The sequence below is a fragment of the Nicotiana tabacum genome, chromosome 1 (genome assembly GCF_000715075.1).
Source record: "Nicotiana tabacum cultivar K326 chromosome 1, ASM71507v2, whole genome shotgun sequence".
Classification (NCBI taxonomy): Eukaryota; Viridiplantae; Streptophyta; class Magnoliopsida; order Solanales; family Solanaceae; genus Nicotiana; species Nicotiana tabacum.
Genome location: NC_134080.1, coordinates 135711788 through 135734622, shown reverse-complemented (window position 1 = coordinate 135734622; position 22835 = coordinate 135711788). Strand labels below are relative to the sequence as shown.

The following is a 22835-nucleotide window of genomic DNA, read 5'->3' as shown; positions in this document are numbered from 1 at the left end:
ACAACCTCACAAAGAGGCACACACAAGTGACTACATAACACTTGTCTCACAAATTCTCCCCCTAAAAAGACTCTCAAACCCCTTGTGGCTACATTGTGGATACTACTAAATGGGAAGGAAGGATCTTTAATTTATGAAAATCCAAAGTTTTTCCTCCAAGAAAAAAAACTAGCCAAAAATGGAAGAATTATATCTTTCTTTTCGTAAAAGATAAAATCAATTACGATAAATATGTTGTCCTTCCTTCAGGAAATAAGAAAATTAATATTATAAGAAAATCTAGACAAACACCTAATAAAAAATCGGAATAAAACGCCAAAGCTAATGCAGGCTGAAATTTTAATTTTGTCACTTCTTTTTGAAAGTTCGTCGTGGAATGGTTTCGACAATCCTCGGGGATACTCTTTCATTTGCTAAAATAACACAACTTGAGCAAAATGCACGACACACGACCTCTATAACGAGATTAATATTCATATGCAAAATGTACTCAAGCTAATATTCTCACGATCAGTGCTTAGAAGCTTCAAATGTATTTTTGTTAAACTGACCTCTCATCTCAATGGATTTAACTTATATATATTAACTGTAAGTGAAACTTTACACATTGTAGTATATTATCTACCTTATTTTCAGGTATCTATTCTACATTATGCGAAATTAATAGTAGTAGCTATCTTTTTGGTAACCTGATAATATAAGTTAAGATACACTATTTGAGGCACCGTATACCTTACGATCCGTAGCAGGTGAGAGCTTCTGGAACACACTCTGCCTTCTTTCTCCTCCCAATTATTCTTTAAATTCAACAGCGAGAAAACCCTTCCACCTATATTTGAAGAACCCTAAAGCTTATAAAACTAGCAAATGTTTATCAACAAGTTATCCAAAGATCCTACAGTACTCCATATATATTCTCTACATGTAAGCAACAAAGAAAGTTTCTTGCAACACTGAGCCAACAAACAAATTAGCTAGCTAGGTTTTCTCTTCTTTCTAAAGTTTTTTAATTAGCTTTCATGTGATAGTTTGACAAAGGAAAAAGTGGTGCAAAAAGAAAAGTTTTTATTTTTACCTTTGTTAACAAGTTTCAAGATCTAATCTAGGGTTTTCTTTGAACTTGTCAAATTCTTGAAGTTTTTAGCATAGTTGAAGAAGCAAAAATTAACAAATAAGAAATGGATCAAGAAGAAGTGAAGGAAGAGACTCTACCACCAGGATTTCGATTTCATCCAACTGATGAGGAGCTTATAACTTATTATCGTGTCAACAAGATTTCTGATTCTACTAATTTTACTGCAAGGGCTATTGGCGATGTCGATCTTAACAAAACTGAGCCTTGGGATCTTCCAGGTAGTTGGAACCCTCAAACCTTGGTCGTATAACGTCATTTTCAAGCATTCAGCACATTGATATAAGTAATCCATGTTTGTACACATCAAGAAAGCAAGACTAGGGTTTTTGAAATTGTTTTCATGTTATAATAAAGCTTTGTGTTTAGAAAATTGAACAAGTACTTGGTTTTCTTCATACTATGTCATGCAGTTCCATTATAATTTTTATCATGCTTAATAATATTTGTAAAAGTGATCGATGAACTTGAGAAATTGAGCAAGCTCAAGTTTTCTCAACAATCTACCCTTTTGCTGTTTTTTTGTCTTTCTTTCTTTAACCTCCTTTTTCAATACAATCACGATAGCAAGATCTAGTGTTTTGGGATAGGATTCAAAATATATAGAGGTGAAAAAATAAAACAATCTTTATACTATCGGTATAGTTAAAAAAAAATAATTTAATAACATCTTGCTTAATTACCATTTAATTTACTCTAGGATCAATCAATACTTGTTATACCTGCAATTGACTTTTCAATATAACTTTAAGCTTTTCCAAAATCAAAATACATAAAACGTCTACTATTTGGTGCATCGTTAAGTGAATGCAAGCTTCATCATATTGTTATGAAATTAATTTTAAAAAGGGTTCTATTCTTTTGCTTAACTTTTTTTTCTTTTTAAAATCAAAGTTAGAAGAAAAGAGTCATTTCTTGTACCATTGATTTTGATAACATTAAATTTACCCAAGAAAACTTGAAATTTCTAATTTAAAATATTGATTTAGCTAATAATCAATCTGTACAATTATTATGGAAATATATCAGCAAAGGCGAAAATGGGAGAAAAAGAATGGTATTTCTTCAGCCTTAGAGATAGGAAGTATCCAACAGGTGTAAGAACAAATCGAGCAACAAATACTGGATACTGGAAAACTACTGGAAAAGACAAGGAGATATTCAATAGCTCAACTTCAGAATTGGTTGGTATGAAGAAAACATTGGTTTTCTATAGAGGAAGAGCTCCGAGAGGAGAGAAAACCAATTGGGTAATGCATGAATATAGGATCCACTCCAAATCCTCCTATAGAATACATAAGGTACTGCACTGCTTCTTTTCTTCTTCTTTTTTTCCCCTTACAGTTTAATTTTTATATACTGATAAAAGATTATTTGGTCACGTAAAAAATTTTCTTCCGTAATAAATAAGTAATGTAAAAAATAATAACTCTACAATAGGTTAAAATGCATATAGCAAAAAAGGTACCTTTAGAATGTTAGTGTACTTATAAGTTAATTATTTTCTTTTGTTCATTGAACAAATGAATGGTATTTAAATCAAATTTGAAGTGAGAGATAGAAGAAATCCGCAATTTTCAAGATTTTCTTTTTCAAATAAACATGATCGCGTCATCATGTTATTTATGGTATGCGCCCGATATGCCTGAAAATTTTATGCTCTTTTGGTACAATTTTCCCGTAGAAAACTGATTAGATAAAGATTGTACTAAGCTAGATTTGTAATTTCTCTAAATTTATTTGTATTATTGTTTTGTAATTTTGGAAATCTGATGATGAAAGGAGACTTCTTGAATCCCCTTAAATTAAAGCTTTGCCGGATGTAGAATCTCCCTCGTTGACTCTTACATGAAATATATGTCAACGGCAAAAAATATTGGAAAATCTTATAAGTACTTTTCATTAATATTTGGAAAAGAAAATTAAATGATTTAATAAATAATTTAAACAAAATATTTATTTTTTTCACTATACGTGAGTCATAATACATAACAGATAGAGCTCTTTTATGGATAGTAACACAGTTTAAAGCAACTTTCCAACCAATTCTCGCAACAAAATAACATGATTTTAATTTCTGTGTAAAGAAGTAGGAAATAATACATAAATTAGCCCAAACCAACTAGGATGTGCACCATTTTGTTAATTGATAGTGCAAGGGGAAATGAGGTAGTTGTAGAAAAACGATTCCTTGTTTCCTGGAGTTAGTTTTCCTTCTGTAGCTCTAATTAAACTCTGAAAAAGTTCAATGTTTCTTGTGAATATAAGCAAATATCTTAATTAACGTGCTATATTAAACTTCCATATCTTATCTCATATTTTCTTCATTTTTTCAGTCAATTTAAGATAGGGTAAGGAAAGAGAGGGATGTCGGTAGCAAAGCATAAATAATATGTTGAAAATGAAATACTCCTATACTGATTTCTGCTTCCTATTTCTTTTCTTTCCCTTTAGGGTGAGGGAAGAGAACTATATAATTTATATATAGTACGTACTTGTATATCGAATATAGCTTTTATATATATATATATATATATATATATATATATATATATATATATATATGTACGTTAAAAGATTAATTTAATATAACAAGTTGTTTACCTTATATTTGGATAACTAGTTCTGCCTGCTTATGAACTACTAGCTGCAATTATCTTTTAAATGACCTGATGTTGTTTAAAAAAATTTACACCATCAATATATAGAAAGTAAACTTCTTGTATTGTCATTTTTCCCCTCTTAGCTAAGACTTTTCCAAGGAGATAATCAGGTATATGTGAACAGTGGCGAAGCCACATGCTTACGAGGGTGGTCAACTGACCATTTTTCGTCAAAAAATTACACTGTGTATATAGATAAAATATTACGTTTTAGAGGTATATAACACATATTGAACACCCTTTGTCGGAATATTTTTTTACTTCTATCAAATTTGAATACTCGGGTGTTGCCGTGCCAATTGATTTGAATCAAATATATATATATATATATATATATATATATATATATATATATTTAAACCATCTTTTTAGCTCTAAAATACTTGCATTGCACTCCATTTTTCAGCAAGATGAATGGGTGGTTTGCCGAGTATTCCAAAAAAGTGCAGGAGGCAAAAAGTACCCTTGTAACAATTCAAGGGCAGTTAATATGAACCCCTACACTCTTGAGATCAATCCAAGTACCATGTCCTCACAAATGATGCAAGTTGATCATGGCTTCCAATTAGCCATGAGAAGATCAGGTTCCAGAAATTCAAGAATTCAACAAGGTTTTTCGTGGCGCTTCGTCGTCTAATATGAGCTTCCCAATCCAATCCCAAATGAACTCCTACAACTTAGGTGGAGGTAGTAGTGATGGAGGAGGAGGAGGAAATTGTTTTACTATTTCAGGCTTGAACTTAAATCTTGGTGGTGGTGGTGCCACCACATCTCAGCCTATTTTAAGGCCAATGCAACCGCCACCGCTGCCACAAGTTATGAACCAGCAAGATATGAGTTCTAATGACGCCGTGCTTATATCAACTGATGAGGCTGGTTATGCTGCAAATACGAATATTAGTGGAAATACTATGAATAAATTCATGGCCATAGAGAATTGTACTGATTTGGAGAACTATTGGGCTCCCTATTGATCTATAAAGATTTCCAGATTGTGTTGCTTAGATCCCTCAAAAATTAATAATCACACTCAAGTCGGATCTTCTAAAAAATGCATGTTTGGAAGATCCGACATGGGATTTGACAGAGGATCCTAACAACATAGCTCCAAATAGAAGAACGTCTAAGCAGACAAGTTCTATCTTAAATTAAGTACTAGCTAGTTTGGCGTTATATATACATGGATCTATTTACTTCTAAAGTTATTACTTAGCACGTGTATCGGTTTATTTTTAGTTCTAGAGAAGCCACTTAAGGTTTGAAAGAGTGACATTATTTTGTGGCTTTCTTGCTTCTTCTTAGTTTGAGTAGAAAGGAAACGATGGAAATGGAAAGGATAGCTTACTCTGAGCAAAAAACCACCTATCCCTCCTTCAATTCCATTTCCTTCTAAATACTTCATCTAAACATCAATAAGGTATTTGCTAGGAAATGAATTTACCATCTGCGTTTTCAAGAAACATATATAGGCCCCTTTTGCTTTGTCATTCTTAAAGCTAAGAAATTGTTTAATGGAAAAGTTTTTTCCTCTGTTACCGATTGGGTTCAACTATATATTGTTGTTTTGTTTTCCATGACTTGTTTCGATATCTTCATTAAACCCGATATAGGTCATGGCATTCTATACATATACAAAAACAATGGTCTCTTTTTTTGACAGCCGAAAAATCTACAAAAAAGATTCTGGCTATTGAATGTTCTGCGCTACCATGGCCAAAGTTTTCTCGGAATGCCTAAATTTGTGTAAATATCAAATATGATTAGAAAAGATAATATCAAATATGAGTATGCAGATCTTAATACAACTAAGACAAGATTTTTTGTATTTTAATAAATAATACAACTAAGTCAATATAACTTTGATGTGGAAAAAGAGACAAGTTTCTAACGTAACAGCACGCAGATCATAGTTACACGAACCAAAGCAAAAGCAGTGATACACCAAAAAAATATCAAACCTACTCCTCTGTATCCCCAATTTATGCTTTATGCACATCATGAAAAACCTACGGCAAGAAACTTCAAAAACAAGAAGGTTCTGCACGATGACTCGACACTTCAAACATCCCGCGCAACAGAATGACAACCAACCTGCAAAAGATGAAACAAACATATCAGGTGTCAAGCAGTGGAGGACAACACAATAATCATGTGCCTATACGCATATCCTTTTTCGCCACATAAAGAAATAAAATTTTTGACAGGTAATTTAAGGCAGCATAGTTTTTACTGCTTTATTCCCCCAAAAGACGCATAAATTCAACAGGAAATTGCCCCATATCTTCAGGGAATGTGTTCATCAATTATTTGAGGATAGATTTGGGGTGAACATTGTTAGACAGATAAACTTGAGACATGTGTTACTTTAGATTTTCGGCATACAGCAGACTAACCATACGCAATATCCTTCTTCCTTCATGCGAATCACAGGAGAGGCGGAAGGAGCAAAGCTCATTTCCTTTCAGGCTAAAGCTACATATAGAGAAGGGCTTGCCGCACTTTCCAAAAAAGATGAACTCTTGAGTCTCTTCCGTTTATTTCTGTTGCAAGGTGTTAGAAACCAAAGAAGTTCTATATTTCATATCTAGAAGAGAAGATTACAAGGCCTATTTATAATACTAATTCACCTAATCTATTAGTTGCCATACACCTAATGTATGTCAACACAAGGCATCAGCAATTGCTCACGGTCCATTAACATGAATATTAAATTGTGACGGAGTCTTCATTTTGTTTTTGTACAGACTCTATGAGAAAGTGACCCCTCAAAAGTTTTACTTCCACCTCTCCTTCATCACTCGGGGGTTTTCTTGCTGATAAGGTGAGTGACTTGAATTTGGTCTCTATTAGAGATTATACATTTTTTTGCAAAAATCACCTTATTGCAGCAACAGAACAGGTTCAGACAGCATATGCCAAGGATCTTCAGAACATTTCTTAAAGAGGCGATCTAAAAAACATGCTATACTACTACCATTAACCTTATAAATCTGAAAACCTAAAGCTGTAAATCTGATCCACCGAGTCACATGGAAAACAGGAGTATAAATCTGATGCAAGATATAAATGCATCCATTAACTAACTCAAACGTGATACCTGTGACTGTAAAGCGCTTGATTTCTGATGAAAGCAATGTACTTCCTACTTGTCTGCGTGTACCCTCTTGGCCTTACGACGTGAATGGTGTGAATGACCATTTCGGCTGGGTTTCTTTGCCTTTGTGCTGCAATAGATAATTAAAGGCAGACAATGCTGAGCCACATTAAAAGAGTAAACCTGCAGAACTTTAGAAGAGAAGGTAGATCACTGCGAATTTGCAAACAAGGGAGCAGAGAAAACTGTGCTAACCAGAAAATGGCCGACAAAAGTTTGAACAGTATCATAACAGGCAGAGCCAAAACCGCTGAGGCCTACATCATAAAAATCAGCACAAGTTTCAATTATGAGATCTGATCTTCAAATTGAATCAAAAAAAAAAAAAAAAAAGAGGATTACGGCAAGATCATAGTATAGGAATAAAAGATGCATACAGCAAACCAGACAAACTCCTTTGTTGCAAGAGGTCTTGTAAGCTCATGTTTCTTCAGTGTTTCATCGACTGTGTCTTGCAGCTTCAAGTGGCATGAAACATTGATTTAGAATTGATGGACCAATACAATTCAAATGCTACAAGCAGCATATGTATAATAGCGAAGACATTTGCTACTTCATGGATTCTTCCACCAGTTCATTCAATTTGTAAAAATCAGAAAGAGAAATATACTCTCACTAACTTTTCGGACAATAATATAACCTCCTTACCTCTTCCGAAAGAGTTCAAAAGCTACTCCTCTAATCACATTTTCATTCTTCTTTATCATCTTAATAGGTAAAGTGAAGATGAATCCAACAAAAACCACACACGGAAAATGACAATCATTTTCTCCACTCAATGAATTAAGACATAATAAACAAAACAAACTAATTTGTCCTCTCTGAACCTGTATCCCTCCCCTAATTGTGTAAAGTGATTTTTGTCCCTTTCATTTCAAAATACTAAGGGAAGGATCTATCTTTTAATAGAGAGCTAACTCCCTAGTGGCAGAGCTAAACCACAAAAGCATCAGAACTTGGAGACTGTTGGGAATACACACTGGTAATTCAACCACTCTTCATGCACTGATTCGCAAGACGTTTCCCCAAGTTAATATGGACAATTTAGTAGCTAAAGCAAAATCAGTTTTATAGCAAGACTCTTCCACACAAGAATAAAGAGGAAGCAAGAAAACAGGCAGGGAATGCAACTTAAAGAGCCTACAAGACATTTTTTTTTTTGGAGAAACAAGTTTCAAGGGATTATTGTAACATGAATACACGAGTAACTGACGCAGTAGTAAAATTACTGGAAAAGATTAGAAAGAAACTATGACTGTATATCTTAATCACAAGTACATCTCGGTAAGATCTGAATATTTCAGGGACTATAATATCAATTTGTTTTCTCACACCTGATGATGGTATACTGTTGCAGATTCAAGGAACTTCCCATAATGATGAACTGCCACATCTGTGTATGGCTTTACAGCAATACGGACTTTTTCAACATGAGGTCTTGTAGCAGTGGCAACCTGATCAATGTATGGCTTGCTGAATTTTTTAAGTTCCTGTAGAAAATTATGCTTTCACCACATCACATACATATAAAGCTACAAACAGGTAGCAATTAAAAAGTTGATGCATGTATGACGGAACATGAAACTATAATTTTTTACTGTACTTATTGTTGATACATTAAAAATTATCATTCATTTAAGTGAACTAAGAGTGAAGGGTGAGGTTCAAATGAGGAAAGTCTTACGGTGGGCCTAGTTGGACCCAAAAAATGAAGTATCCAGGTTCCATTTAGGAAAAACCCAATTGGAGCTGAAACGTAATCGGTGAATCTCTATGTATATCGACATGTATAGTGGGATCGTATTAAAAAAGAGCATGTTATTATTTTAGATTTAACCAATTTGATGAAACCCATTGGAAAGGGCAGTGCAAAAGAAATCATGCAAAAATGATCAACCTTCGGATGCCCCGAAAAAGAAATGAGGTGCTCGGAACCCTTCATAGGTGTTGGTTGTGAATGACTTGACTTTTTCAATCTTTTCAACCTTGGTTTCGTAAGAGCAAGTCAGAAAAGGATGTTACCTGAACGTGGGGTTCTGCTAGTTCCTGAACTTTGACGATATGTGGAGTTATGGCACCTTTAGATGTTTCATAAATCTCAAATGTTTTGGTCTTTAGCAATTCTGCATGTGGCTTGAGGTTAGTGGTGATTACCACCCACTGTTCCTTCACAGCTGGCATCCATTTCTACAAACAGCAGCACGAGAAAATTACTAAGATCCTCTATCTTGATCTCAAATACTACAGTAACACTAGCTCGAAAATAAATGTTTAAAGTAGACAATTATATCTACACGTGAAAAAGTAACGAAGAGTCTTCCCAATTCTGGAAGTCATTTTTCTCCTCACTGAGTAGCTTGTCCTACTTAGTCTTGATTTTTCTCCTCCAGAATGTCAGATGACCATATGCCATTTAACAGACAAGAGAACTCACCTCTCGGGAAGAAATAAAGATGCTCAACCATTTTTACTGTGTAAGGTACAACTTATTGCTTTGTTAACATGAAATCTCAAACTAGTCTAGCTTTATTGTTCAAGTACTTATTTCCATGAAGTGATGAGTATTAGTTTAGGTAATAAAATGCTCGTTATTAGAACACCTATTAAGGTCTTTTATTGGTCAATTATCTCAGCAGACGAGATCAGAATTCACAAGAAGAAACAATAAGATTCTATTGCTTCTTTATTAATTTTGCAGCAGCAGAAACACCCACATAAATCTAGTTCTATCTTCATCCGTACTTGCTGAACCTTGATAAGAGGTTAAGCATTTTAACTAATCATACCCACCTATTGTAGATGACTTCTCTATATATTAAATGCGTAGAATGATGGGAAATAGAGAAGGAAAAAGTGGCATGACCACAGGAAGTCACTATTCCATCTTTTTCATTTTATATATCACTCTTTCCATCTGAGACATTCCAAAATATTCGACATCATCCCATTTCTGTCCACCTTTACAACTTCCAAGAATTCAAGTCCATTAAATTAATCTAATTCTTCCTTCTCAAAAAAAAAAATAATCTAATTTTAAAATTTGAGGTAATTTTTACTTATTAAACTGACTCTTCAACCATTGTTTATTATTTTCTTCCACTACCGCAACATACATACACACACACGCACACACATATATCTATATATATGTGTGTGCCATCATATATAATGATATGTATTCTAATTTGGAAGGTCATGGAAAAGTAGAAACTAGACCAAATGAAGCGATAATATAGCAATTAAAAAATCAGACATAAAATGATGCCAAGCTGACTTACTGTTTTGACTGTTTCTACATGTGGCGCAGCCCATACCTCAGCTTGGGCCTTCTTCTCAACTGCCTAAGAAGCAAGTAAAAATGGTAAACAGGAAAGAATAATAAATCAAACAAGCATCATTGAATAATCGATAGTTTAACAGAATATCCAGTCGCATACCTTCTGTATCATTATGTCCATGGCAGGTTTTCCATGCTCCTGCCAATGCTTCTCCAAGAGAGACTGAAATTCACAGCACAGTCAGCAATCCATTTACAATAACATTAGGTGTGGTTTTTGCCCAAAAATCAAAATACCTGGTAGTGAGTCCAATGAACTGCCAGCCAACGTGGAAGCCATGCCCCATGCACCTGAATTTTCAAAGAAAGGAAAGAAAAAAGTTATCATCATCTACAACATAACAAGGCTGGAAAGGGAAAACCAAGGAAACAATAGCAAAAGACGATAAGCAATAGTATTTTTCTATCTAAGAAGAAAAGCATTGGTATTCTTAAACACAAGCTGATTTACATACTAGCAAGACATTACTTGGCATGAAAAGAATATCATACAAAATGAATGATGCTCATTTTGACCGAGTTCTAGCTCTAACCCACAATGCATCGATGAGAGCTCATCTTCAAATTTCACAGTTTTCCAAATCTTATTCTAGTAACTAGGTCAGTGAATAAGGGTATCAGACGAAATATATGATGCAGAATGCAACTTTGATCCCTTTTCTACTTTATGCTAGGCTATGCAAGGTGCAGGAAGCATAACCTTCCACGTGAATCAGATACTCACATCCAAAAAGATTCATAACTAAATCGCCATACATCACCACTAATCAGAGACAACTTCTACATATCAGAACTCCAAAAACCAAGCAAGAGGGAAACAGATCGGGAACTACAAAAACCACCTTTTCCTCCTTATATTGATGATGACATGTGTGTGTTAAAACAAATCCCACTTTTTATCTTCTTATAAAAATTTTATTATGACTGATGGTACAGTTCTCGTGATAACCCACAAAAATTGAAAAATTAGCTAAATTTCAAATTACAAATAGATTTTACATGCTAACCATATATCAACAGAATCCAAGGACATCTCCACATGATTTAACACAAAAGAAGACCATATTTGATTATACCACCCAAAATAAAGGGCAGACAAGTTGTAAAACTTTAGAGATGCCAGCTACAGATATATGCATGGTACTGACTACAGATTTTTTTCTCCCCCAAAATTCATCAACAAGTTGCAAATAGACAACCACCAAACAAGACACCAACCACACATTTACAGCATCAACATTTCTGTAAACACCAAAAAACCCATACTCCATGAATATCTGCCTCCGCGGCCTATTTGCCTAGTGTATTTATGATTATTATCATAATTCCATTATTCTTCTCTTTAGCCAATATCACCCACTTACGTGACAGCCATCATCCTTTATAACAGAAATAGTTTAGACCACATCTATCAACACATTTCTCTCCCCTTTTAGCCGTCAAATCATCCATATTAAATACAACATTAAAACCACAAGCTAAAGACCAGCATCACCATCACCGCACTACCCATTACTACTAAGACTATCCACAATCCTGCTGTCCCTAAAACTACTGATATACCCAGTTCCAACATACAAGGACTGATACAAAAAGCTAACCAATAAAACCAGCATAACAAACCCTTAACACAATATGAATGGTAGTACAGAGGCATCAGGATGCCACGGTAGACGGAAACATTAATATGGATCACAGCATTACTCAGCTAGCTAGGAAATTGAGACGGAACCTCCTATTTTTAATAGTAATCATAATCCTGAATTCACATGACAAGATAAAGGGAGCTAGAACATCTACCTCCATGAGCTCCTTCATCTTCGATGTGGCTTCAAACCTTGCTCTAATCATTTCCTCCTGAAAAGCAAAGAAATTGTTATCCACCACACAAGTTTCACAACATTTGAGCTGTTTCTATTATCAAGAGCACCTCAGCAAGTTGAAGAGCTCGTTCAGTTTTTTGCAGTTTCTCCTTCTGTTCATCAATGGTCTTCTGGAGCTGCATAAACCAAATAGAAACAAATCACTTCATATAATTGGGCTTGAAATATTGCACGTAGCCACCAAAACTAAATTGGACCAGCAGTAAGAGCTAGAAGATATTTGTAGACATCACAAGAAGAAGTCATGGTAATTAAAGTTTGTTTAGCAGCAGAATGAAATCAATTTGTGTAATTAAAAAGCAGCTTAAATTCCAAAAATACTTCATCATTTATATAAGCTTCACAGTATCTTCAAGAAGACAGTCATCACCGCTTACTGCTGTATAAAATTCTCATGTGACATCATCTCAAGGTACGAGAGGAGAAGGGCGATTTTTTTAATGAAAGGAGATGAGGGATCGCTATTTATGAAAGTCAGAGCTCTGCACCCACTTTCACCTTTATACGTTTCAGCTAACTTTTTAAATCCATTATCCATCTTTCTGTCTGAGCTCAATTATTGGTGTAAACTGATAAGGAATAGCATTTAGAAGTTCTTTTTTTGGTACTTTTTTGTTTGTTGCAGTGATTGAACAAGGTTGGATAGCTGAATAACAACTCTAACATGATGCGCAGGAGAAGCTCTGTCCCCAAGAACCAGAATAACATACATCCAACTGCCTTCTCTAATACTTCTATTGAGGTACTTGGCTTTAGGCTCTCAATTAAAAGGAAACATTCGTTAAAAGGACAAGCAAAAGAACGTAATCCTCAGATCTTTAAAAAAAAAAAGGACAATGCAGCTCTACAATGATGTTCTTTTTTTCTTTTTATATTTTTAACGCGTAAAGGACCTCCAATCTAAAATTGCAATATATGCTTTGTTGCTGAAGCGCCCCACTTGTGGGACTATACTGGGCATGTTGTTGTTGCTGTTGTTTGTTGCTGAAGCTTTTGTGGTGAAATCTCACTTGCTAGAATATATACTGTATCGATTAGCTAGTGCGAAGATAACACAACTTACAGAGAAAAAGGAAAGAAAGCAAATGAGCTACTTATTCTCTTATAAAAAGGTAATGCAGATCAAAAGCTTACCTTGTCAACCTTCAAATTTAACTCAGTTACTCTCTTCTCAGTTTCACCTTTATGTGCTTCGAAGTCTTTTTTCTCCTTATTCTTCAATTCAACTTCCTCCGTTAGTCTCTCAACTTGCTTTTCAAGCTGATCAGCTCGTGCACGAGCCTTTCCAACTTGCTCCTCGGCATCTAGTGTTCCCTTTTTCTAGACAAAAAAAAATATACAACTTCAGAGGCGACGAATTACATCAACATTGTCAAGACGTTTTCATCAAACTAAAATTGCATTACAAAAGCCAACTTGCTAATTTGAGAGACTCACCTGTAGAGAAGCCAACTCAGTTGACAATGACTTAACCCTCTCTGACTTCTTTTTTATTGTCTTCTCCTTGTCAGCAATCACCTCATCCTTTCCTTTCAGTGCTCGCACAGTCTCCTCAATGTTTGATTCTTGAAAAACAAAACCCATTAGAAGGAAAGAGAGACAGCTAGTAATCAATATTTTGTAACCAAAACTTTAACAAATGAGAGCACCCTACATCCCAAGCACCCATCCAAAACTCACTGTTGCAGAATTAACTCACACTAAGAGAGAAAACTAGATGAAATTTAAAAGCCTCATTATGTGAGGCCAATAAGGGGAGCCTTGCCATAACCGGTAAAGTTGTTGCCATGTGACCAGGAGGTCACCGGTTCGAGCCGTGGAAACAACCTGTTGCAAGAATGCGTACAATAGACCTTTGTGGTCCGAACCTCCCCGGACCCCGCCCATAGAGAGAGCTTAGTGCACCGGGCTGCCCTTTATTACTTGACACCAACAAAGTACTAAGTACGACAACTGTGGAATAGGAACCTACCGCAATTATAAGTCTGTCTCAAATTTTTACAAGGATGTGAAAGTTATTTTTGGTTGTGACTCTATTCCAAATTCCCCAACTTGGACAGAGGTTTAGTTGTTGTTGTTTTTTACTCTATTCTGAATTAGCTGTGCTCCTTTGAAGACCCCTAAAATTTGTACAGTTCACAATAGAGAATGGTAATTGTAGATTATCTCTAAATTTTGTGCAGTTCGTGAAAGTGTATCTCTCTATCTCTGGAGCATTGCTTCACTACCAAACAAAAAGGCACCATTTATTGTGGCGCCTTTACACGTGGCTTTTTCTTGTGCTTCGAATGTTCAAAGTTATCAAAACAATTATGTTCATCTTTGGATTGACCCTTCCACAGAGACACTGCAACATAAATCTTGGTGTTAGAGAAAACTAACAAATTGGAGTCTGCAGCTTCCTATAGCAAAATCTGGGGGGGGGGGGGGGCTGTTTCTTTAACAAATTCACTTGCAAATAATGTTACTTTATTTTTTTTGAATTGGTAACTATTGTATATATTATAAAAAATCAGTACATAGGTTGCACTGAAAACCAAATTTACATAGAGAGAATTTATAGATATTCTAATTTGAGACCTAGCAGGATCCTAGTATGTCTATGATTGTCAATGTATCTTCTGTGTACATCTGTTTGCACCAAAAACAAAATAGAAGAATACAATTGAGTTTGATCTTCTGCAGTGAATTGCTTCTGTCTTCAAAACATCTAGTATTCCTTTCCCTCCAGACTGTCCACCAAATACATGCCGGAACAGTCCTCCATCTATCTCTGCTAGTTGCTTCAGCTCCAGCTTCTTCCCAGCTATAAATGACATCTTTAATCCTGTATGGCATTGACCATGAAATACCCCTAAGACTAATAAAGATTTTCCATAGTTGGTCTGTAATCTTGCAATGTAGAAACAAATGGTTGACAGTTTCTGCATTTTCCCCACACAGAAAACATCTTGAACACAGAGAAATTCCCCTTTTTATTAGATTATCCTGGGTTAAAACCGCCTCCTTTGCTAGTAGCCAAGTGAAGCAGGCTACCTTGTATGGAATCTTTGTTTTCCATATATGTTTCCAAGGCCATGTGTCTACCTGTTGATTATCATGATTCAAAATCTTATATGCATCCTTCACTCGGTAAATCCCTTTGTTGTGCCTCTTCCACCATATTGAATCCAAACCTTCCTGTAGTCCTGTAAATGCTTCCAGCTCTTTGTAGAGGTCAGTTAATCTTGTTATCTCCCAGTCATTCAGCTGTCTTCTTAGAGCTATTTCCCATCCTTGACAACTCCTCATATCAGCGACTGTCTTATGCTGGTTTTGTGCTAAACCGAACATATCTGGGTATCTTTCCTTTAAGCTTCCAATTCCTAGCCAGTTATCATTCCAAAATGATGTGTTCCTTCCGTTGTTCACTCTTATGGAGGAGTGATTCTTCATTATTGGCCAAAGTTCTCTGATGGATTTCCACACACTTACTCCATATGATGTACTGACTTTTTTTGACACCCAGTTGTTTTCTTCACCATACTTTGCTTTGATCACTTTGGCCCATAAAGATTGGGGTTCTTTAGAGTACTTTCATAACCATTTAATTCTAAGAGCCTTGCTTTGGTTCTTCAAATTCCTTATCCCTAATCCACCTTGTTTTTTATCCATTGTTAGTGTCTTCCAATTGACTAAATGGAAGACCTTTTTCTCCTTATTGCCTTGCCAGAGGAATGTTCTTCGGAGTTTGTCCAATCTCTGTAAAATGCCTGCTGGAATTGGGAACAAAGACATCATGTAAGTAGGTAGAGAGTCTAATACTGAGTTGATTAGAACTAGCCTACCCCCCAATGATAGGTACTGCGATTTCCATCTTGACAACTTCTTCTCACACTTTTCTATGATTGAATTCCAGATTTCTTTTGATTTGGATCTTGCACCAAGAGGCATCCCAAGGTAAACAGTTGGTAGGGACCCAACTTCTCCTCCCAATATCTGAGTCAGTTGCCCCATGTTGTTAACTTCATTAATGGGAAAAATATTGCTCTTTCTCCAGTTAATGTGTAATCCTGATACTCCTTCAAATAAAACCAAAATGATCCTTAAGAATCTAAGTTGGTCTTTTTCAGCATCACAGAAGACTAGAGTATCATCAGCATATTGGAGATGTGTGATCTCTAGATTGTTAGCCCCACTCCTGTTTACCTCAAAGCCTTTAACCCATCCACTGACTTTAGCCGTTTTGATCATGTTGTTCAATCCTTCCATGGCTATGATGAATAGAAAGGGAGATAAAGGATCACCTTGTCTGAGACCTCTGTGTGAGTGAAAATAACCTTTAGGACTTCCATTTATAAGAATGGAGAATTTCACAGTAGATATGCAAAATTTCATCCATCTAATCCATTTTTGCCCAAAACCCATTTGTTCTAACATTCTTAGTAGGAAGCTCCAGTTCACATGATCATAGGCCTTCTCGATATCCAATTTGCATAAGATTCCAGGTTCTTTCTTTTTTATTCTTGAATCCACAGCTTCATTGGCAATCATCACTGCATCAATTATTTGTCTTCCTTTGATGAACGCCATTTGTTGAGCGTCAACAAGTTTCCCAACCACCCTCTTAAGTCTTTCAGTTAAGACTTTTGAGAGCAGTTTGTAGAAGCTCCCTATCAGACTGATCGGTCTGAAATCTCTCAATTCTTTCGCACCTGTCTTCTTTGGAATCAATGATATATATGTTGCATTGAAGCTTTTCTCAAACATCTCCTGTGAATGGAAGTTGTTAAAAGCCACCATGATATCTTCCTTCAAAATGTCCCAACACTTTCTGAAAAAACCCATTGTGTATCCATCTGGACCTGGAGCCTCGTCACTTGCACACATCTTCAGACTGCTCAGCACTTCTTGTTCCTCAAAGTTACTCTGTAAAGACTCCCTTTCCGATTCAGAAATGCTTGAACTATTTTCGAAATTGACTGTTGGTCTCCACTGTTCAGGTTCTGTGTATAGCTCCTTGTAGAATTCAATAATCTCGTTCTCTATTCTTTCTGGATCCTCGATTACTTCATGTCGAATCATTATTTGGTCAATGTTGTTGTTTCTCTTGCGTGCATTTGCAGTCCGATGGAAAAATTTTGTATTCCTATCCCCTTCTTTGAGCCACAAAGCTCTTGATTTTTGTCTCCATGCAAATTCTTCATTCTTGAGTTGCACCTCAATCTCCATTAGAGTGGCTGCTTTCCTGGCTGATTCCTCCTCTGTCAACGCTCTTAGTTGTTGCGTTGTCTCAAAATCTGCTAGTTGACTTAGCAATTTTGATTTCTGCAGTCCCAAATTGCCTTCGTAACTTCTGCTCCATCCTTTTAGCTTGCCCTTGAGAGCTTTTAACTTGCAAGCTAAAATGTAATCAGGTCTTCCTGAGAATTCAAAAGATCCCCACCACTCTCTAATTCTGTCCTCAAAACCTTCCACATTCAGCCACCAATTTTCAAACTTAAAGTATGATTTAGCTTGTTCCCACGAACCACAGTCTATAGCCACATGTGAATGGTCCGAAATCAGCCTTTGTTGGATAGTTTGCTTGATGTTTTTGAGCCTTACATCCCATTCTTCTGAAATGAGAAATCTATCAATTCTTGAAGCCGCTGTATGATTGTCCCCTTTGAACCAAGTATAGTTTCCTCCTTCAAGTCGAAGATCTATCAGCTCCATATCTTCTATAAAATCCGAAAACTCCACCATCGCTCTGGACCTCCTTGAGCATTCCCGTTTTTCAGAAGGGTACCTTGTAACGTTAAAATCGCCACAAACCGCCCAAGGACCTTCCATCAATCCCCTCACTGCACCAATTTCACTCCATACTTTTTTCCTTTCTATTCTACAATTTGGAGCATACACTCCTGTTATGTGACATTGAAAATTCTGTAGAAGAGCGTCAAACTTGCACGTCAAAGTGTATGCACGAGTCTGTAACACCTCCCCTTTCCATACTCTGCAATCCTATAACAACAAAATCCCCCCTCTCGTGCCGCTAGCTTCTAAACTTGCATACCTAACCCATCTACCACCCCATATTTGCCTGACTATCCTCGATATCCCCCTCGACTTTTGTTTCTTGCATGCAAATAATGTCTGCCCTCCAATTCTGCACTTGACTTTTTATTATCTCCCTTTTCTTCTTATCATTTAGACCCCTTACATTCCAGGAAATTACTTTGATCCTCATATAGAAATAATTGATAGATCTCTTCCCCTACTCCTTTTCCCGTCACTCTTGAATTTGACATCGAAAGAAGTCAAACCTTTTAATTCCAGTGATCCTTTGAATCTTTGTTTCTTCACCTCCAACTCTGTCTCCACCCTTCTAACCTATCTGCAGCTGTCAATTTGCATTAACAATTCCAGTGCTTCTTCTTCATGTCCTTGGAAATCTATTCCAAACATTTTCCCCAATTTGATCATATTTTGATGGACCCATATTGTTGCATCCATGTCTTTATCCAATAATGGATTGTGTTGTTGAACTGCTAAAGGATTCACCTCCTCAATTTCCCACTCTTGAATAGGGCTAAATTGCTTTAGATGTTCCAAAGTACTTCCCACGTGATCATTCCCCATCTTTGAGTTTATGCTTTGCTCCCCTTCCTTCTGTTCCAATCTTGCTAAATCTGCTCCACCTTCTGGCTGACTGCAACTGGTAATTGTTTCCTTTTGCATACTTTCACGATTCACATTAAGGGTTTGATCCCCTGGAGGTGACTCTTTTGCCCCCGATTGAGAAGGTCCTCCCATTTCCTCGATATAAGGCTTCAGCCCAGTATCATCAGAGATCTCACACGAGAGGTCATTAAAAATGACTTGTGCAGCCATATCGGGGCCATAGGATTTCAGCTTGACTTTTGACACTTTACTGCTTTGATTCATCGAAGTTGAACCTTGTGTAAATTGTCCACTTGCTTTTCCTTTACCAGTGTTTAGCTCATACCGTGTCTTTCTTTCAGCCCAGATTGGGATGAAGAATTTGGTACCGTCTCTTTCAATCCCCACCTCATTGGGAGTCTTTCTGCCATCACCAGCAATTTTGATTCTCGCTCACTTAAGATGGTTTTTGAGATCAGTTTCTTCTTCTGTAGCTAACCAACCCCCACAGAGATCTCCTATTTCTTTGAAGATCTTTTGTGACCATAGATGTAAAGGAATCCCCATGGCTCTAATCCAGCATGTTTCCTCAATTTGTGAGTTTGGAATGCAACCGGCTGTATGATTCCACCAATCCAGATGAAGCTTGAATTTTTTCCATCTCCATTCTCCTTGCACAATCTGCTCTGCCATGAATCTGTTTGGAAATTCAAAAAGAAACATGTTTCCTGTCATTTCATATATGTTTACTCCGTATGCTTTGTTCCATGAAGCACTAGCCCATCGCCTTATATCTGCTAAAGTGGGTCTCTCATTGATTTCTTTCCCTAAAGACCCGATAATGCATCTTTTTAGTAGGCTTGTGTCCTCTCCTCCAGTAGGTTCCAAAACAGTGATATCGCCATTGTTCGTGCTGACCCTTGCCTCTCGAAGAGTATTGGATTGTCATTTACTCTCCTTAACTGCTTGGGCATAAGGGAAATTTTCCACAGTATTTCTGGGTGGTACTATGGGATTCAACTTGGTGGATATGAATCTCTCTATCTTAGCTGCTATGTCTTTCCAGCCAGAATTCAAAGTTAACTCTGGGATTATAATCACTGACCTCCCTTCTCTCTTCAGTGATAGAATACTCATATATCTTCCATGGGCGTTAAATTTCCTAGTACAGAAATGTTCTGTCATTTGCTCCTTGTACTTCCATCTCTTCACTAGATTGTTTTGATCTGTCGACGCTTCTTTAAGTGCAAAGCATATCCATTCCATTGCCTTTCTACCCATGGATGATCTTCTCATCATGTTGCGGCTTCTCTCCACCCATTCAAACCAAGTGTCTTTGTTGGAGTTCCATCTGGTGATGTCAAAAGATTTGAATCCTGCGTTGAAGTATATCCTGTTGTCTCCCATATTGTACTAATCAGCTGCTCAGGTTATGGAATTTTAGGGGTTGTTTGGAAGTTATCAGCGTGAGCTATAAAGCTTGAAAAAAAGAGCAGAAAAACCAGAATTCTGGACAGAGAGAGATTCCCCGCCACCGGAAAAAATAAAAGTTGTCGGAATTCAGAAAAAGTTGTATGGATGTGCTCGGAATTTCCCAGCGAGCAAGCTGTCCAAAACAAAAATTTTGAAAAAAGGCCGGGATTGAGCTTCAACTGAAATGTTGAAGCTTATTTCACAAGTTTCCAGGCAAACTTTAACTTCATATTCTTCCAAGATGAGTGATTTGAATGTGTATCTCGATCTAAGATAAGTTTTCCCAACTACAACCCAAAAATCTTCAACTTTCACAAATTATTTTACCCAAAAAAAACTACAACTATCAAAATACAGCTTCAACTTCCACAAACTTCTTTTCAACTTCACTTTGAATAATTACTTTTTCAACTTCACTCAAACTTTGACCAAACACATGCAAAACACCGAAATATTAGGGGAGATCTACAATATAATGAAGTACTTAAAAGTTAGAAGTACAATAGGTAGTAGCTAGCACTCTGTACGAGAAGAAGGCAACTAAAGAAATGTCCAACTTAAGTTCATTCAAACTATATGAATGGTCGTGGACTCATAGTCATGCTCTATTTAAAAATGCTGGTCACTTTATACAGCAGAGCCACAGGACATGACGCCAAACCGTGCATAGTTCTATTCAAGAATGCATAGCCTCAAAGAAACACCAAATAAAGCAGAACTAAATAAAAGATAAACCTCAAGCAGTAAGTAATAGACAATCCTCGTTTTATCCTCGCATGTTACATGGGCTGATTTTACATTCATGTTCCTATCCTCCAAAATAAAGAAAGAAAATTGGAAAAAAGAAAAGGAACATAGCAATAGCTTACAGCTTTAGTTTCTATATGTTGTACAATATAGATAATTTATCACAATTCAACACAAATAATCCAATTTCCTGATACAGTAATATTGCACTACTCACCTAAAATTTCTTCTTTTTAGATTAGAATTCTAGCTCATCAATATGAGAAATCCAAACAGTTAAGACCTTCAAACAACTCAGAATTATTAGCTCATCAAATTAACCTCATAACAAATCCACCTCTCTACATCTACAGTTCCAGCCAAGTAAACCAGACCACAATTCAGAGACTACGCTCTCCAAGACATCAATCTAGCCATTTCTACTCCCAGTTTTGAACGTTATATGCAATAAAACAGAAACACTCTTCATCTATTCATCCTGTAATAATATGCTACTCATGATACCCCTTCTTTCTTCATAATTCCAGCTCATAACAAATTTTAAAAAAGATAACACCTTTAAGATCAAAACATGAAAACTAGCAAAACCAATTACTATAGATTTTTCAAGAAAAAAAGGGGGAAAAAGTCAGAACTAACCTAAAGATTGGATCTTGGACTTAAGAAGGTCCAATTCTTGAGAAGTGGGTGCAACATCCGATCTAACCACTTCAACTTCATCCTCCAACGATGAGCCAGCATCAGCTTTGACATTAGGGACGACGAGAGCAAGAAAAACAAAGAAAATAAACAAGACCCTCCTCGAAGATGCCATATTGGAACCCAAAGCCTGAGAAAACCAAAGGCTCTGGTGATCTAATTAAAGGGTTTTTCTACTGCCACGGCTAGATATGTTTTGTGGGTATGTTTTTTCTGTTTTCGGACTTTCCAAGAAGAGTAGGCTTCAAGTGAATAAATATATCGAAGGGGTTCTTGATGAAGTAGCAGTGCGTGTATTAATGGTGGGGAGTGGGGGAATACGAGGCGGCGATGTGTGGGTAGTTGGCTTTTTCTTGTTCAAATCTTCAATATTTGCACGTGTCTGGTTATGGTGGAATCTATAGACGCCTTGAATCTTTAACCATGTCACACTTGGCTTTCATTGATTTAAGGTACATGTGATGAAGAATGACGTACAATTTGCAGTATGTACCAGCACGCTAGTTCAAGTGGTGAAGCACAATGTACAATATACTTTTGCTGATTAAATAGAGCGCCCCCTAAATTTGCCAAAAACATTTATTTGTACACTTGAACTCAAAATCATGAGTTATTGAACACCGAGGGGCCGTATAGCAGGATGCATTAGAAAAATAATGCATGCATCCGCCTTTTGTTATTATTAATTCCTTATTTGGTAGACTTTTTCAATCTATGTATTATTAATTTCTTTATCAATTTGCTTGTATTAGTTATACAATATATTTGTTATTCTCCTATGTATAACTAATATATAGTGTAGATAATAAATTTGCGTTGAAAAAATAAAATCAAGACCGAAAAATATTGTAACAATCGTAGTATTTTATTTCAAATATTTGAGTGTTACAATCTCTATAAATCCTCTGATTATACTCTTTAACAGTAAATAAAAGAGCCTTTGAGCTTAATCTTAAATTTTATTTTATTTTAATCCAAGTGCTTGAGGCCTCATCTCTTGATCTTGACGTATTTTTAATTCAAGGGCTTGCAACTTGTTCTTGAATCTTCGTCTTGATCTTTTAATCCTAAGAACACTTGAACGCTTGTAGCTTTTAGAGAAATCTGCAGCGTTTGATCCACG

At 36.2% G+C, this 22835-nt stretch overlaps 1 protein-coding gene and 1 pseudogene across 2 annotated transcripts; one reads left to right on the top strand and one right to left on the bottom strand.

Annotated features, from left to right (window-relative positions):
- Nucleotides 1-1036: 1036 nt before the first annotated feature.
- LOC107779988 (NAC domain-containing protein 92-like) lies at nucleotides 1037-4902 on the top strand (annotated as a pseudogene).
- Nucleotides 4903-5533: 631 nt separating this feature from the next.
- On the bottom strand, nucleotides 5534-22240 carry LOC107779987 (uncharacterized). 2 transcript variants are annotated; one of them, XR_012709562.1, is made up of 14 exons: nucleotides 21653-22172; nucleotides 13607-13734; nucleotides 13304-13489; nucleotides 12217-12285; nucleotides 12087-12143; nucleotides 10524-10577; nucleotides 10387-10449; nucleotides 10228-10290; nucleotides 8972-9136; nucleotides 8284-8439; nucleotides 7327-7407; nucleotides 7145-7206; nucleotides 6189-7019; nucleotides 5534-5886 (listed from the first exon to the last, which is right to left on the bottom strand). XR_012709562.1 is itself a non-coding variant. In XM_075253628.1 (14 exons), the coding sequence occupies exons 1-13, from the start codon at nucleotides 21825-21827 to the stop codon at nucleotides 6938-6940; spliced, it is 1341 nt and encodes a 446-aa protein (XP_075109729.1). In that variant the 5' UTR covers nucleotides 21828-22240; the 3' UTR covers nucleotides 5534-5886; nucleotides 6893-6937. The 2 variants fall into 2 exon arrangements, 1 of the variants encoding a protein (XP_075109729.1); XM_075253628.1 differs by having other exon boundaries at nucleotides 6893-7019; nucleotides 21653-22240.
- Between the last annotated feature and the right edge of the window lie 595 nt (nucleotides 22241-22835).